Source organism: Colias philodice, chromosome 26 (assembly GCF_061535455.1).
Source record: "Colias philodice isolate Cphi_HAF_F1 chromosome 26, ilColPhil1 Martin Lab GWU primary, whole genome shotgun sequence".
NCBI lineage: Eukaryota > Metazoa > Arthropoda > Insecta > Lepidoptera > Pieridae > Colias > Colias philodice.
The window spans coordinates 6,602,875-6,622,623 of NC_143111.1; the positions used below are offsets into that span (position 1 = coordinate 6,602,875).

General features: G+C 32.7%; 1 protein-coding gene across 1 annotated transcript; it reads left to right on the forward strand.

The window, feature by feature from the left end:
* The first annotated feature begins 11,777 nt into the window (after positions 1 to 11,777).
* On the forward strand, positions 11,778 to 14,558 carry LOC149476971 (ecdysone oxidase-like). Its single transcript, XM_089711427.1, has 3 exons — positions 11,778 to 12,148; positions 12,520 to 12,653; positions 12,939 to 14,558. Exons 1-3 carry the CDS (start codon positions 12,001 to 12,003, stop codon positions 14,520 to 14,522), a joined length of 1,866 nt encoding a protein of 621 aa, XP_089567553.1. The 5' UTR covers positions 11,778 to 12,000; the 3' UTR covers positions 14,523 to 14,558.
* The last annotated feature ends 5,191 nt before the right edge of the window (positions 14,559 to 19,749 follow it).

Consider the following 19,749-nt stretch of genomic DNA (forward strand, 5'->3'; position numbering starts at 1 on the left):
TTCTCTTATCTCTTTATAGTGCTTGTATCCTCAATGTATACCACCATGACATTGTGGCGTTGCCACTTTTATTATCTATATTTTATTATCTGTGGCGTTCCGAAACGGAACGCACTTGATCGAATTTTAAATTGATTCGACGATTAATTTTCACTAGGACAATAGTTAATACGCAAAACGCAATACGCAGTTGATACGTATTTAATACCAATACTCAATGATTGTCTCCTGCTAACCTGTACAGACTAGACTCATTGTGGTGACTGGTGAAATACTGTATAGCATTAACAACATAGTACTGTATTACTGAAAGATCGATTAAAGGTTTATTTTACAATCTACGACTTTCATTATACATGGGTAACTAAACCCCATAACATATTCGGTTTTACTCCGGACAACATCTTCAGCCACCCAATCCCCTTGCTTGAAGTCCAAATCCAGCGGAGGACAATAATCGTCATTTACTAAAATTGAAGGTTTTTCGTCCTAGCATAAAAGTTGTCTGGATCCCATTTTATACTCAATCTATAGTATAATACTATAGATATCATGTGAAACGTGACTTGGAAAAAAATTATTCAAATAAATCACAAAATAAAAATTTGAAACAATCTTAAAAGTTACGAAAAGCCTAATTATACGTCAAAATGATGCACAACATCCTCTTTACAACCAAATTGCGGAATTTACCTGGATGAGCCAACTATGTACTGCTAGGTCTAGACGGCTAATAAGTTGGTTCTGGATTTTGCAGCGATTCGATGGTAAATATAGAAGAGTTCATACGTCAAATTTACGTAGATTGGACTTCTAGGGTTAAATGCATAAATACCTAAATTTTGTTTTGTTTTTATTATCTAATAACGATAAAAAAACCCGTTGATTTCATTCGTTTTTCAAGCTACGTGCATAGTTTTTCCACTAAAATGCCTCAATTGAGTCATAAAGTACACAAATTTCAAGCATAATAAGTCACATCATTTCTATAAAACCAAAACTGGCAATAATATAAGTCGTGTTGTGCGATTATGAACATAGTGCATAATGGCATAAGTCGTTATATTGCAAAGAGTAAAAAAAAAAGTATGTGAATACATTGAGTTATTCCATGAAGTACTCTTTCATAAGGCCACAACTACAAAAAAACACGAAAAAAGTATATTTATGGGGTTGTTACAATATGTGTTCATATGTAAAAATATAGTCTAACATCATATCTTACACATACAAGCTTAAAATTTTGAATTAATAAAGATTTAGTATTGATATATAGTTTTTTGTCTCTCCTGAAAAGTGCTGTTTTTGAGTTATTCCCTTATTCACTGGAGGCACAGAATTATCATGTAGGTAGTTATGAAACAGTTCATTAATGAGAAAAGCTCAAGAACAAGATCATCTATAGTTAATTTGTTAGAGAACAAATTTTTCTTAAATCAGTTTCATGCATTTGAAAAAAATATTGATATTAATAAAAAGGAAGTACTGACCTAATTAACCGTCAAATTTAAATAGCAAAAAAATAAAATGGAAAATGATCAAAATCTGTTAATTATGAACACATGTTTAAAATAATATAAAATCCACGCATTGTTCACTGTATTCAAAACTCATAGGCACTGCAAAAAAACGTTTAGTTAAACACATTAATTTTCTATGCCTAATAGCTTTGATTACTTTTCATTCAACAAATATTACATGTATTCGAGGAAAGTGTTAGTACTTACATAAGAGCTTCTAGTACTAAACCTAAAAAAATATAATATTTTATGCCTACGTATAAAATGTTTTGGTAACGTATAAAAATTTATAGCCTATAATTTGCTTTGAGTATAGCCTTAAATGTAAAGCGCGGGAAAAACAGGCGGTAAAAACCATTTCTTTACACACTTTGAATGCCGGAATTTCCGCCGTTAGCCCACGATTACTGGCCATTGTACCTGACAATAAAATAAAAGAAATAATAAAAAACAAACTCGAACTCCTAACCACAGATAATATTCGCCATAACTCATGCTAATTTGATTCCTTTACAAACGGAATAAAAGTTAAATTTGCATAGTACGTGACAGTTATATAAGTTTGAGGTTGTACTTTTTCGCGCTCTTTCATCTTTTGAATTGTGAAAGATGTACGCCGTACGGGGTGTATTGTGAAAAGGAATTTAAATTCGATTTCGTACAACAATGAATGCAGTTGTTTTGTTTGACAAAGGAGCTTCAAAGAAATTTTATCGTTTATTCAAATGACATGCCGTGATCTATTTTATTTAAGGAGAATTTCCACATGAAATAAGCTTATCTCGATTTTCGTTCTCGCTATTTCTTTGAAAAATTTAATGCTTTGTATGAACCAGTGTCGAGGTATTTTTCAAATTCCAGGTATTTGAACAATATCAAGAATTATATATAGCTAACTTAATATTGTCCATATAATTCAGGGTTGGGGTTCTCCCCCGGAACGAAAACGAACGTTTTAATGAAATGATTTACCTTTAAAATGACTCAGCAAAATAAAAATGTAACGTTTTCGTCTTTAAAAAATAATAGAGCGTGCTTGTCACGCGTAGCAACAACTTTTTCCTGTGCTCGTAGGAACTTTATCCTGTGCTTTACATCCATACTAATATTATAAATGCGAAAGTAACTCTGTCTGTCTGTCTGTTACTCAATCACGCCTTAACTACTGGACCAATTTGCATGAAATTTGGTATTGAGATATTTTGATACCCGCGAAAGGACATAGGCTACCTTTTATTGCGAAATATGTACCACGGGCGAAGCCGGGGTGGACCTCTAGTAATAAATATTTCAACAATCTTCAAAATCAATAGCACGCAAACCACTTGCGTAAAAGACGAGTACATAGCTATAATCCCCTAGTGGTTTAGCTTAGCTGGACACAATAAATCTTTGCAGGATAATCCGGGCCGGGCTGAGTCGCCTGCGATGATAGGGGATTACATGTGTTTTGTGTCACTACTTTTTTATTGGAGCTTTAATATGTTTATAAATAGTGGTTGTTTGCAGGATACTGTATGAAAGGAAAAACGTTTATGAAAATATATTGATGTAAAGTTTGAGGTGACTTACATAAAAGTTTTATCAAAAGAAGTATATTACTAACATACTACATTAAATATACAACAAAACAAATACTGGTAAGAAAAATAAAAAGGAATTAGTAATAAAGTGATCGTAAATGAATGCTGCACTTAGCCTGTATTATGTAAATTGAAGTTTGGTTTCTGATTGAAGAAAAACTAGCTACTTTGCGATTTAAATTTGACAGTTTGTCACATTGCAATTGAGTATCTTCAATGGGATAGGTATAATCATTGAAGTAAACAAGTTACCGATCAACATAAGCCCTGTTTTACAATATATGTAAAAACACGGTTCAACAGAAACGATTCCTCCTATATTACATTATCGTATACAAGTTAATCATCTCAGAAACAAAATAAAGGTCAAACAAGATGTGACTTCAGATAAGGAGACGTGATATCATTATGTGTTTTATTTAACATTTTTAGCACAATCTAGTCACAAGTGGATATGGTTCCGTAATATTTACAAGATAAGACTTCCGATGTTAGTTTTTATTATGTCACACTGCAAACAGTCTTGATATGATATAATTTTGTGTAGGTATTTTATCTTTGTAATCTTAGTATAATTTGATGAATATGTAGTGACTATACTAAAATAAGAAGCTGCAAAATTAAAAGAAAAGTAAAGGGACAAAAAGTGAAAAGTGTTTACTTGAAAAGTAATTTACTTTGCCACGCAAGAACTAAGTACTGAACCGATATAACTGAAAAATTTTAATGCATAAAGAATATGGTCTTGGTTACTTCTTTTGCTCTAACAGAGACGTTGCGTCTCTTTGTATACTGTACAGAATCTACTATGGGGAGTGCTCTGAGGAATTGTTCCACCTATTACCAGCCGCACAGTTCCACCACCGGACCACACGCCGTAAAAACCAGTTCCATCCGCACCATCTGGATGGTTGGCGCTCCACCACTGTCCGCTTCACCCGCAACTTCCTTCCGCGTACGGTGAAACTGTGGAACGATTTGCCACATGCGGTGTTCCCGAACAACTACGACATTGGGGCATTCAAGAAAAGAGCTTATTTGTCCATAAAAGGCCGGCAAAGCACCTGTAACACTGGAAGTGTTACAAGTGTTTATGGGCGGTGGTGACCACTTAACATCAGGTGGCCCACCTGCCCCTTTGCTTGCTCTGTCATAAAAAAAATGTTGGTAAGTAAATACCTACATTTTACATCTATATAAACTGACACGTTTTAATGGAAAATGTAAATAGAATCTTTTCCGATTAATAAGAAGATAATATTTTACAGATTTTACTATAGCAATCTGGATGCTACCTATACTGCTTAGATTTTTTTTTGGAAAAAGATTCAGGTCTTTGAAGAACATACCATTAACATAGAGACTAGAGATAAAAGTTTAATTATTGACAAATATTTAAAAGCACTAGGTACCATATTCAGCTCTGATCTCAATTGATTTATTAATATATATTTCACGTAGGTATTTTGAGTATATTCATATAAGAAACAGCCGCTGTACCGATTTCTACATCCAACTTTCTGTTAGCCCGTAGCACCCTTCCCGATATTGTCTTCATTACAGGGGCGAGCAAATATTTGTCATACTCCTTGTATTGATCGTAAAATACAACGTTTATAGAAAAAATCGGAAGACCCAAGTTACAAGCGGAAAGCTGTTTTCAGTAGAATTCAAATGAATATTTCAAATATGTACATATTACGTTTGGTTTTTAACACAGATTTTAAGGAACTCATACCTAAATGAGCATAAAATACCTATGTGTTGCCATCTGCATTTTCTGACATGTAGCAAGAATAACCAGAAAAAAAATGATCTGTCCAAATAAAGTCTCTTGCAAGGAAAATAACGAATATACTTTATACCTCCTATTTGAATAGGTACCATTCATCCTTCCCTATCGTAATTCCATTTTTATAAGCTACATACCGATACTAATAAGCAACTCTTACTAATAATCAAATAAAACACCTAAAATTCCGTTTTTCAAACAACACAAACACAATAATTAAACCCAAATTCCCTAGTACCACACACAAACGTTCAGTAACACGCAGTTTATTCACAAGTTCGTACATTCTCACAACATGTCGCAGGATAACAGCCGATTTTATCGCAAGACTTTTCAATAATTTATATCATAACACATGCGAAGTCACCCTTCGTAATAAAGTGTCCGGGGACGCTATAAATTTCCTCTACGCGAAATAAGATATGCATATTATTCCATATTTTATTCATAATATTAATAGTTTTGTTGGAATACCGTTTGTGGCAGACGTGGTACAGATGATATATTGACTGATATGAGCTACGTATTACTACTTAAAACTAATTTATGAATTGTTTTATTAGCCTATCCAAATAAAATTAGCATAGCATAGCATATGTATAAACTTCACCATCTGTTTTCTCGAATAAAACTGTTTTTATATTTATTTTAGGTTAGATTGAAGTCAACTTACTCCCATAGATATCGGTTGGTGGTATATCAAAACTTATCTGCATTTAGTTTTTCCAGATAACTTGTGCTTAATGTACTTCTCCTATATGTTATCTACACACCAATATAATAAGACCTACCTATGTTATATTAAAATGGTAACAGAAAGTAGGTCTTACTGATTGGTAAAGGTAAATTCCCGCAAAAAAATGCAGATAATATAATTTTTCTATAAACGTTGACTACAAAATATGGAGGAGGCATTTTTCAAGTACATGTATGTTAAAGGGAAACACCAGTAAGGATATTATGAAATACATATAGGTATGTACCTAGTATAAATATAGATATTGAATTTAAATATCCCTTGGAATAGAACTCAACCGGTAGATTATATTGTATGTTTATGTAAACCTCCACTAATCGCACATGGAAATTTAAACAAACAAAATATTCTCTGTTAGTCCATTAGAACCATCAATTTATTTGTCTGTTTGATTTACAAACAATACAAGTTATTACTAACTATTAGGTATACCTAATTACTTTTTTACGTTAAAAATACTCGTAATAAATTCATTCTTAATGTTGCATTTAAAGTTTCCACTGTGTGGTATAAGTTATAACTGAGAATTGCCATTTAGCAAAAAGAAGAAAGAACTCTATGCCCTACTAAATTAACTATATTTTATTAAAGCCTTGTACAAAATTTTAACTTACTCCCGTCTCACATAAACCCTACTTGAAGCACTAAGAATAAAACCCATCAAAGAGAATCTAAACTATAAGTTTTAAGCCGTGCATCACGCGCCGTCTACAAAGCGATACATAAGTGGATTTATCTGGGCCTCCGAGTGATTCCCACAAAATCCCGACTAAATTTTCACTCTACAATTTTCCCTTCCATCGTACAGTACCAGGTTTTGCCAACTCTCCCTTCACTTAAAGCCTTATAAAAGCAAATTCGACTTTAAAACTCATTTCGAACTAAATTCATTAAAATAGTTTATGTGTTTAGGGTTTTCGGGATTTTGTTACATATTTTTATAATCTGTGTTTCAATATTTAATAGAAATATTGTGAAATATAAATAAATTTAGAAACGTAATCACTAATCACTGTTCACTATTGGTTCACTATAAAGTCTAAACAGGCTCATTTTTATGAGCCTTTCTAAAATATTGTAGCAAACTTTCTCGGGTGATTATTAATGTTATTATTTTAACATTCGGCTTCACTCAATTCTTGCTTTTTTTAAATGGAATGCTCCTAATATTTTTAGAAAGTGATTAGAGGTTATAGGGATTGCAACAAAGCATACTAATAAATAAATATCAATAATACTTATTGGGAATTCGGATAAAAAGGACTACTCAATACAGATCATCGTCATTATTTAAGCAACAAAATTCAATTCAACCTTAAATTCCACACCTATCATACAAGAGTACGAGATCACTAATTAATTATACAACATTATTAAGTATTCCTTCAGTAAGCTCCACATTAAATCAAATTCGATAATATGCAAATGAATTTGTATGATAAGTTCCTTTACACACGATCCGGTTACCCAGTTTATCGGGCAACTACTGACAGATATCTTACAATTTATACTTACCTACTTAATATTGAAAAGCTAAACAGTATAGTTGGGTCGGCTAAGATCGGACGTATTTGCCGAAAATTTTATACGTACTGTATTTTTTATTTTATTTCTCATGATTCGATGTCGTTTTTCTGTTGCGGTCAACTGTAAATTGATAACAAAAAAATATTGTTTAACCCCTAATTTTTTGGTTTGCGTAGATGCTATCTATCTAAGCAAATTAAGAGCCTAAAAAGTAGACTTTTTTCGACTTACCATAGTGAAGAAAATAACAGTTCGGCCGAAGATCGGACTATGTAGTATCTTCACTTCTATGCGTTTAATAATAAAGTTCACATTAGGAAACCATCTGGACTTACGTCCATACATTGAGCATCAATGATTGGGTCAGGAAATTCCTCAAAAAATTTGACAAAGAAGTTTGCCTGGCCGGCCGCAAAATAAAGAGAGGGGCAGAACAAAATGGCGGATCTAGTAGTGTTGGCAGCAGTAGAGAATATTGCCTAGTTTGCAAGTTATTCCATGCATCCGATCTTATGTCACATCCGATCTTAGGCGACCCAACCTTAATTTGTTTGTTTGAAAGTAAAAATGACGATGGAAAAAGTAAGAATTTACCTGAATATTGAACGCAAGAAAGAGCTACAATGAAAATGTTTCGTGTCGGCTTTCATCTTAAGTCTGAACGAAGCCGGGAGCAATGCTAGTCTTCTATTATGTGTAGAGTTGCAACTTGTATAGGGATTATTAAGGTTTATCTGCTAATAGGCACTCGCTCTCACTAAGCCCAGTTTCAAACACTAAAAAATCCACAATTCGTTTTGTTCTCTTATTTCAGGATGGGGTAAAAAATCTCAACATATGAAAGATTACAAGTAGCCAACAAATACCTTATAAAGAATCTTGCACTTTAATTTAATAATTTCAGCGGTATACGTGAATCTGGTATAAAATAATGTTATAGAGAGAAAAGATCTGTATGTATGTTTGTAACGAATGGGCTCAAAAAGTACGGATTTAGATTAAACTTTACTTTATATAGATTTTAGATCAAAATAATACATGAGCTATAGAAATATTGCACGCCTCATAAGCGAAGCGTTGAGGTGGGTACTACTGTCACTTCGCGCAAAACATCTGATTTTTCAAACTTAAAATGTCTTTATGTATCATACATTGCACTTTTAAGATAATACATACACACACATATTAAGAAAAAACACTATTTTTAACGTTCATGATATTTTTGATGTCATTTTTGTTATTTAAACTAGTTAAAAAACAGTTTAAAAAAGTTCTGTCTTGGACGTCCGTGTGTCTGTATGTGCGGATCCTTTTTCTTGTTAACACGATAGCGACCGAAATACTTTACTAATCGAGTCTTTTTTTTTCTCTTACGCTTGAATATGCTCAGGAATAGAACCCTTTCATTTTTCAGGGTCTGATTCGATGTGGTTTAATTGTTATTAAATAAACAAAAATAATAATTAATAAATATTTATTAAAAAAAAATTATGAGGCGTGCACTTTTGGATTTTCCAAATTACATATTTGATTCTGCTCCCAGCTTCGTCTGCTAGTAAAACCCCGCGGCACAGCTAGTCTGATATAAAATATACCAGATTTTCATGATGAATAAAACACACACATTTACTCTATATAAGTACTGTATGTAATTCTTATATCTCAGTACCAAAAAAGAGGAAGTACATAACAATATCCATCCATACAATACGCTTTATTTATCGCAATATTCTGTAGAAAATTCTCGAACATTCGCAAGTAGATGTTAAAGTAATTGCAAGTTTATCTCGTGTGTAGATGTAATGTGGCACGGAAAAAGTGTGTTCACGATTCAGGTGAATAATACACTACCGCAGAATAGCCCTGTGTACCGCAGCTTGCGAGCGAGCGGCGCGGAATCTTGGTTACAGGCGATTTGAACAGATTTGTTTTATTAAATATATACTCTGAATAACTTAAGGTGTTTATTGTTTTTCCGGGCACATCATCCAAGTCATTGCTTATGGTTCGAATGGATATTTTTGAATAGATCCCAAAATAAAATAAAGACTAGCAACATATTTGCAAAGACTCTATCTCTCAAGATATAAACGTTAGCTATTTTTTCTACTGTTGTAGTAAAATTCTTTCAGATAGTAGACCTTGTAATGTCAGAGTTATCTTTAATTCCTTTCACAAATAACCGGGTCCATACAGAACCCATAGCTAGCGATCCGCACCTGGCGGCAAATCTTTCTCAGCTGTTCTCTCTGTGTGGACCCACCTAATAAACAGGTAACATAAACACAGGATTTTTCTACTATAAATTTCCGCTAATCGCTCCGCTCATGACCCACACCTACAATTCAATCAGATTCAGTGCGCAGTGATCTCGTAAGGGCGCTTGCATAAATAACGTGCGTCCGCTCTCATACCGCGATGGATCCTGGAGTTATTACCTGTTCGGTGTTCCCGGGATTGATGGACTAGGATCTGTGATTTTGTATGAATTAGGGAATAGTGTTTGTTTGTGTAAGTAGATAATCAAGAGCAAGTACAGCAGTGTCTTAATAATAAATGATGAATATGAAATCTGTTTAATAATAACGGAAGTTCCTGTATTTAAAACAATATGTTTATTTCCTGTAATCTGTAAACATTAAGGTTTTAACGTTCAATTGTCTCATTTTTCTTAAATTTATTAAATATATTTGTATTTCTAATAAGAAAAATGACACAAGAATCCGCTTTAAACAATATTACAATAACATTAAAATCTAAATAGACCGGACTCTCAGTGGAGTTTCGTTTGCAAAAATAGCGGACCTAAATCTGACTTCTGATATATATTGTATAGATCCCAGACATCCTATAGACAGATGTTGCCAACCAGTTTTGTGGTCCCCCTCCCCCCACCCCGGTAATTAAATATGGCATACAAAGAAAAAAATAAAAATTTCCAAAACATGCCGTGTGGGGTATCAAATGAAAGAGCTTATTGAGTAGATCACGAATATATTATAGCATACTATAACATTTCTTACACTTTCTCTAAGATTTTTTAGAAAATTTACGAAAATGCTCCATTTTTGAGTTAACTTTAAACCACTATAGATTGAAAACTCATGAATATATTTTTTAAATTATTATTTTAAATAATTAACAATAGTCCATTGTTTACGATTCAATAGTTCGTACAGTGAAATAGTTGCATGGGGGAGTGGGGGGAGCATTCAAAGATGGCGAGTATATTTTCAAGTTTATGCCAGAAATAAAGGCCTAATACAAAAATATCGGTGTCAGGGCTTAGAATAATTATTGGCAGAACATTCTTGAATCAGCCTCTGTGTGATTAGATTTCAAATCGGTAACTTCAGTGAAAGTTGCGCCTTGCAATTTAAAACATTTTGTGGGGTCATCAAATCCACCACATACTGTATATAGCTCACTTATATTATATTACGAACTATTGAATCGTAAACAATGGACTATTGTTAATTATTTAAAATAATAATTTAAAAAATATATTCATGAGTTTTCAATCTATAGTGGTTTAAAGTTAACTCAAAAATGGAGCATTTTCGTAAATTTTCTAAAAAATCTTAGAGAAAGTGTAAGAAATGTTATAGTATGCTATAATATATTCGTGATCTACTCAATAAGCTCTTTCATTTGATACCCCACACGGCATGTTTTGGAAATTTTTATTTTTTTCTTTGTATGCCATATTTAATTACCGGGGTGGGGGGAGGGGGACCACAAAACTGGTTGGCAACATCTGTCTATAGGATGTCTGGGATCTATACAATATATATCAGAAGTCAGATTTAGGTCCGCTATTTTTGCAAACGAACATCTCCTTGGAGCCTGCTCTAAAAGTCTTTCACACTATTTATCAAATGCACTTGCTATTCCAACTTCTAAATAAAAGGTAAATGTATTAGAAAATCGCACAGTAATAAATTTAAAGAAAGCAGGTGAGTCGATTTGAGTTTACTCGTAAATCCGCGCAAGGCTAGACAAATGATGCGCCCAAACAATACACTTAGCGATTGATTTAGGGATGAACGTGGTTTTAGAATAAAAACAACAGTTTATCTATGCAATATATATACTTTTTTTCTTTTTATAACAATGAGCGGAGGCTTTTGTTATAAATAAAGACTTCTTTTCTCATCTAGATGCATCCTTATTAATATGAAGATTTCGTGCTTACTTTTCACCCACGTCATCTCCGGGTAAAAACTTTACGTATTATGTCTTAAGACCTTTTAGCCACTCTATCTATTATAAGCTTCGCATCAATATCTGTTGCGCAGTTTTCAAGATCAACATGGGGATAGACAGATAGACAGAGAGTTAGATTTTGTCCTATACTATGTAGTGAAGACGGTTCCTAAACTGAGAGTCATAAGTGCTGGAGCTGATAAATATAAGAATAAAAAACAAAACACAGCTGGAAATTACTAAGACGACCTCAGCTCATGAACGTATGTTACAAAGAATGCTATTGACCTAGTACAATATGAATTATACAGTACATTATACATTGCATTGTGGATTCAATCGAATTCATAATTATTATGTAATTACACAATTAAATTCCGATAATGCAATAGCTCGAAATTTGCAATGTAGTACCACTCTTTGTTTCTGTAATACGTGTTGAAAATAATAGAAAAAATCGTATCGAATGTTGTCTACATTTGATATTGTATAAAAAAGCATAAATTCTTAATAAAGTGTTAGTAATATGTAATAGAAACATAGAAAAGTGATCAAATATATTTTGAGCAAGAAAATCGTGAAATTAAAACGAACATTTCAATGATTAAATAAACAATGCATTTCAACGTCGTAGCAAATAAACTGCTAGATTTTGCACAGAGCAGTGGATCATGGAACCCTTGGTTGCGATGGATTTTACGATTTCTGGCTTTGTCCCAGGCTTTTTCGCCGGCTGGATGGCCTAAATCCTATGATTTAAAAGGTAGTTTTTTATTAAATAATGATTTTATTTGAAAAGTAATATTGTCATTGCATTTATAATTATAATTTCTTATTATTAACTGTTAAGCACAAAAACTATTGATTATAATGTAATTAGTGTTTGCATGGACCAATATATACTCAATATACCAATATTGGTCTATGGTGTTTGAGATAAATCTCACTTCGAATACGAGTAGAATTGCGATTTTAGATAGCTACTCATTTTTGTTGAATTTACAAATTACAACAGTTTATCAAAATGAATACGATGGAAGAATTCTTCTTTCTTCTACCACACCCGATTACAAAGAATACCTGAATTAAATCAATTATATAAAACTGACACCTCTTTTCCACATTATCTTACAGATGGCGATACGTTCGACTTCATAGTGGTGGGGTCGGGGTCCGCGGGGGCGATAGTGGCGGCGCGGCTCAGCGAGGTCTATCACTGGCGAGTGCTGCTGTTGGAGGCTGGTGGTGACCCACCTATTGCTAGCGTGGTATGCTATACGACGAAAGCTTATAAAACTGTCAGCTACTTTGTTGTGTGACAAGTATAAGTTTGTACACTGTGTGTAGGAGAGAAAATGCAGAAATAATAATTTGTCTCTCTGTTCTAAGTGTGTTTAAGGCTCAAATTATTCGTTTTCTTCGATATATTGAAAAATAGGTCTTTAGATATCTATAGTCCTGGTTGTTGTAGTGTAACCTTATGTATGTAGGTATACAAAGCTAATAATAATAATTATGTTTACCAGTGTTTTATTCACTTATCCATTTTACAGGCACCAAGTCTGTTCACATTGCTACCCCACACGGAATATGACTGGGACTACAAAGGATACCTCGACCCAGGTGTGGGTCAAACTCATCCTGAAGGATACGTAGGAATAACGCGAGGGAAAATGTTAGGAGGCTCCTCATCTCTCAACTATCAAGTATACTCTCGAGGCGTACCAGAAGACTTCAATAAATGGGGTGAAGTAGCCCCAGGGTGGAACTGGAATTCAGCTCTGTATTACTACAAAAAATTAGAAGGAATGACCGACGATTCAGTGCTACAAAATGATATAAACGCAAATCTACATTCTACAAATGGCCCTGTAGTAGTGTCTAGACCTAAAAGTAATTTCATTTATGAATCAGTCAAAGAAAGGATATTACATTCTTACAAAGAGATCGGAATTAAAGAAGTTTTAGAGAATAATGGTCACGAACGATTTGGTATAAGCCCACCTCATTATACATTCGCGAACGGTAGAAGGTACAGCACAGCTGAAGCATATTTAAAACCAGCCAAAGGCAGAACAAATTTGTACATAACAAAATACGCTAGAGTTATAAAAGTTCTTATAAATCCACATACATCTTATACATACGGTGTTCGCGTACTTTTAGAATCAGGTGAAACTATTAACGTTAAGGCTAAAAAAGAAGTAATTATTTCAGCGGGGTCAATAGACTCGCCGAAGTTATTAATGCTATCAGGCGTCGGGCCCCGTGAAATATTAAACAAATACGGTATACAGGTAATATCGAATCTTCCAGTTGGTAAATACATGCAAGACCATATAAGTTTACCTTTACCGTTAACAGGACGAAAAGGAATTAAATCGTCTTTACAAAATGTGCTTATTTCTGCTGAACTAGATTCTATTCCTTTGCCTATTGTAAATGGATACTTTAAACTCAACCACACGTACCACCATCACGATAGAAAATATAATTTAACGCCACAATTTCAAATCTTTCATACACATGTAGGTGCAGCTGCTGCAGTCGGTATCTTATACGCATGCCAAACGATACACATGTATGATAGAAATCTTTGTTTTTCAATGAGTAACGCAAATACTATTCGTGAAATGGACCTCATTACGTTAGTGTTTTTGCATCCTTTATCGAAAGGGCAGGTTAGTTTAAAAAGCGACGATCCTTTGGATGATCCTTTGATAGATATGGGATATTATAGAAACGTTCATGACATACATGTTGCAGTGGAAGGTATAAAATATCTAGCACGACTAGCGAAAACGTCATATTACAAAAAAGTTGGAGGTGATATCGTGAAATTAGATGTTAAAGGTTGCGAAGGTATAAAATGGGGAACGGATGAATATTGGAGATGTTATGTTGTTAATGCTTTAAACACGTTGTTGCATCCTGTAGGAACTTGTAGTATGGGAAGAGTTGTAGACGAAAGATTGAGAGTTTTTAACATACGTGGATTAAGAGTGGTAGACGCGTCTGTTATGCCCGAAATAACAAGTGGTAATACTAATGCACCTACTATGATGATTGGTGAAAAAGCAGCGGATATGATTAAAGAAGATTATGGAGTATTACATTGGCATGATAAAAATAATTAGACATAAAATTCAATAGAAATAAACTTTTCTTATTTGTGTCTTTTTTTTCTTATGATGGGTGCTAGATTGCTTAGCGGAAATCCTATAATTATTTAGAACAGTTTATCACCTATATTTTATTATTGTTTTTGTCTTTTTATTGCATAACATTGAGTGAACATTTCAAAGGTTTCCAAAACATAAAAGGTGGCAATTAAAATCCATTGCACAAGGTCTCAGTTTTTCAACGTTCTAAAAATCTATAAAAAAAATTATATCCTCATAAAATCCTATGCTTAAAATTTAAAACTTAGTCCAGCAACAGTGAAATACTGTATTTATTTTGTTGTCAATAGATGGTATAGTAATGAAGCATATTAAATAGTCATTACCCTGGAGAGGCTCTGCTATCGATTACCATCACAAAAGCTATGGAAATGAACTTCATCTAAGTGTTTCTTGATATTTGAATAAAGTATCGCTATGATTTTTGTATTCCCTTTGTATCGTTTATTTGGAGTTCAGTGAAGAAATAAGACTAAATTTTAAATCTATATCAATTCATAAATATGTCGAATCGTGAATAATCTATTATAAGTAGTTGAATCAAATAAATATTAAGTATATTGCAATTATCATAGACAAAAAATCCTTCTGTTTGTGTGTGCACGCGATACGTGTAAAAATTTGCGGGTGCGTGAATTTATTCAATTATAAATAATCGAATAAATAAATTCAACCTTTGATCATGACCAATACGACCCTGATCAATGATATCTTGGCCACGATAAGGTCTCCCAGAACATTTACCACACTTTTATAAAACATAAGTATACCTATATGCTCTACATAGGTTCTTCATATATAAACGAACATTATATTATCAAAACGTAATATATCACACGTCCTAATTAATAATCTATACTTTTATATTATAAAGCTGAAGAGTTTGTTTGAACGCGCTTATCTCAGGAACTACTGGTCAGATTAGGAAAAAAAATTGCGTGTTAGATAGCCCATTTATCGAGGAAGGTTATAGGCTATATATGTATATTAATTATTAACATCACGCTAAGACCAACACTAGCGGAGCCACGCGGGTGAAATCGCAGGGCGCAGCAAGTTCTATATAAAAACAAAATCAATTCTGCATTTACAAATACGTAAAGTTTCCGACTTGCAAATGAAAATCAGGGTAATGTTAATAGGCTTCTTAATTATTAAAACAATCAGAGAGTTTGACCCTTAAAATTGAGCGCGACAATACTTAGTGGAGGCTCGTAAACTAACTCGTTTACATGACAAAGTCTCGTTGGGGACTGTTAGAACATCATTATTCGGGACCGTCCCCTACCAGGGAACATTTGATATTCCTCAAAAATTATCATACTATCAATAATTCACGATTGAAGTATCGAGTACGAATTCATAATAACGAAGCGTTGATAAATGATGTATAGGTAAACAATCTAATATTTTATACGGTTATGCCATTAAAGAAAAAGTATATTTTAGTACAAATATCATACTTAAATGTTAAAACATTGATAAGTAAACTTTGTTTACGTAAATAGATAATAATGAAATATAGGTAACAATAACATAATCGTATAGCAAAATGACTTTAATACTTGAGCTACACATTTATTTTATTGTTTTAATTTATATGTTAGTTAAGTTACCGCTCATTAAACAACTTAACTATTAAAATAAATTGCCTAATTCAATATTTGTGAAATGTATGTGTGAAACTTTCATAATCGCTACGTCTTCTTTTTGTGTTTTAATCTATGACACTTCCCAATTCCTACAAAAATACTGTTCACTGCGGAATAAAAAAAATTGAAATTAGAAATGCGAAGTCCCTCTATTGGGTGGGGCCATAAACAAAGAAGAAGAAGAAATTCGAAATTCAAAGACATATTTATTGACTCTTTCTTTCTTTTTTTTAATTTCGTAAAGCTTTCGAAATCTCTACGAAACGTAACAAATGGTAACACCTCGGTAATGACGCGTTGGGTTAACGTCAAACGGAGGTTTAATGTTGTGGAATATTATTTTACTGACTGCTGACTGCGTTGGAAAAATTGTAAGCTATAAAAGTGCTTTAAGTATTAATGATCACTCGATAGGGTTGGCTTTTGTGTTTGGTTCTCAAATATAAGGAGTTGTGATTTCATTTTGAGACGAGAGTGAAACGACGTTTCATTTTACTCCATCAATTTGAAATTATATTCGTTGTTTCGGCTAGCAATTATTGTCTTAATTTGCGAATAAATAATCAGATATTATGTTTATTGCATCCAGTAATCGAAGTATGTATAAATTGTGTAACAAAAAATTTACAATTAAACGATAATTATATTGAGAATTGATATGCTACAAATTAACTTAAGGTTTTCATAAATTTTTTATCCATTACTACACTAATTTTAGGAACGTTTTTGAATCACTGTTTTACATAACAATTAGTTACCACCGGTTGGAAATGCAGTTTCTACAGGGAAGTGAAATATGTACCTAAGTAATATCATATCAACATTGCTGCGGCGGATATTTGCTATGTAAAAATACATTAGTACCTATTTTTGTTTTACAATGTACATAATTTTGATCACTTAACTGTCCAACTATATAATTCTTTGTTAGTATGTTAGATAGAAGATATACACATACCACATATAATCACAGGAGTAGATAAACTGTACTCCTAATACTATTTTTGGAAAAATTTACTGAAAGATTGTATTAAATTTAGTAATTTAGTTAGTTAGATAAACTAATAATAAGCTAATCCTTTTTATACAACTAATGAGTACACTAGAGAAACAATGGGCTCTCCATAACATCTTTTACATAGGTAACATAACCAAAATAATCATCTAAAACACAGTTAAACATTATAGTAATGAATTAAATTAGGCCAATCGTCGTGGAAACAGGCATGCAGGCGCGGCACTCGGCAGTGATTTGTTCCTGTAATCAATTAAGGCTGAATTTCAATTATTTGCTTAATATGGAAAATTAATTGCGATAATTATGACGTGTGTAAACAATATAATTTCTATGCGGCTTTGTAGCGATAAGTGAATTAAATGTAATGGTATTGTAAATTGTAGTTAAGGTGCATGTTGTGAAATTCAGTACGCTCTTGTTTGTTAAATTAGGTCTAATAATAATATGATATTTGTGTGGTTCTCGTAATATTTTTTTGTTTGGCTTGTAAAATAAAATGGAACCTTTTGTATAGTAAGTATCTTAAAATTATAATTGTAAATAGTGAGTTAAACTATATTCAATCTATCTATCTGAAACTTTCATTATAACGGACCTAAGTCAAGTGTTGATAACTTTTTATTTTATGGTGTTTTATTAGATCTTTTGGATAAAGCCATATTTAATGGGCAAAGACATTGACAATATATATAAATATTTGTACAATTAATCAAACCAGTACCTACATACAACATTCAATTTGGTTACGAATAAATTTTTAACGTTTCCACGCGTAGATTGGGAGCAATTTAGAATCTCCATAACAAATGAGGTTCAATAATAAATTATTCGGGATTAAGCCGAAGTGGACGATAATGGGCGAAAAATTGTGGAGTGTGCATTAAATTGAATAATTTTAGCGTAAAAGCGAACTGGGCTCAAGCAAATGAGATGCCGGATAAGCTGCGTTTCATTAAAAAAATTGAGGCTTATGTTATAACGATTGGATTTATGCTAATTAATTATTAATTGCTTTGTTTAATTTTTTTTTGTAGCCCACAAATATGAAAAAATATTGTATTTTAGTCAATTTACGATTTGTTTGACTTACTTACAAGTTTTGACTGAACTACGTTTTAAAAAGTAATATTAGATACAGTTACATAAATATTGTATCAAAACCAAAATTCGTAAGCAGTAAAATCTATATTATTCGATGATATTGTATTATATTTAACCTACCAATTTCATAAGCTTAAACCACCTTAAACAATAGATATGTGCAGCATTTCCCTGTACTTCGGTAATATTATGTAGATTACATAGTTACATTGTCACGCAAAACTTCTGAACCACACTTTACTTTGTTGATATAGATATAATAAACTATCTACTCTTCTGAACGACTTATAATTTTATCTTCTATTTTATTCTAGACTCATTTTAAACTAACAACCTTCCACTGATCAACTAGAACCTAGGTAATCCTATATATTTGTACAATAACTAATCAAATGACGGATTACATACATTAAGAGGTAATTGTGAAGCTAAGCTCAACGTTAAGCCAATATTAACAGCACAGTCATGATCGTGAGATCTTCGCGAGACGCGGGATTAACTGACTGATCACATTGTAATCCATCCATTACACACATACAAGAATTACTAATGGAATGCACTACGATGTATGGATGACACGATCGTATTACTGTACTGATTAACTCGCGTATAATCCTGACTCACTCGCATAAGGGGCGAAAGGACACAGTATGTGACATGGTTAGTTTTTATTCCAAATTATCTCGGAAATTCTTCTGATATCTCGGTTATGATCTTTACAATAAACTAGCTGTGTATCGGACCAGTAGTTTCCGAGATTAGCGCGTTCAAACAAACAAACTTTTCGGCTTTATAATAATATCTGATTAAATAAAATTCCTTACATTTACCCTCGCAATCGATACAATTGTAAAAACCTAATCTGAAAACCATAAACAAGGATCATACAGAAAAACTATTGTGCAACGTTACGTTACTACAACGTTATATTTTGTAGTTCATAAAGTTCTGGAATAATTAGATAATATGTATGTGTCTCTTTATTAGGAGACACATACACAGATCGCTGCCTAGCGATAAGGCCGCCATTTGTACATACTTGTCTCTGTTTGTCTTTCTTTCTGTGTTCTATATGTAATCTTGTGTGTGTGCAATAAATAATTATCTATGTATCTATCTATCTATATAATATCGGTGTATCAATCGATACAGCAGAAACTATAACTTCTTTAATAGCATTTACGTTAAGGTTTGGTCGTTAAAAAAAATCATACTCTACGAAAATACTATTAACTTCTTTTAGACTCTATAATTTGCTGAATCTACATAAGTATATTACTTGATAGTAATATTTTAAATTAGAATAATGTAGCTAAGAAATATTTCAAGATATAGAAGAATTAAGTAACATGGTAATTACAGTGTTCTACAATAATCAAAACATTCTGCCTTGCTAGATTTTTAAGGGGTC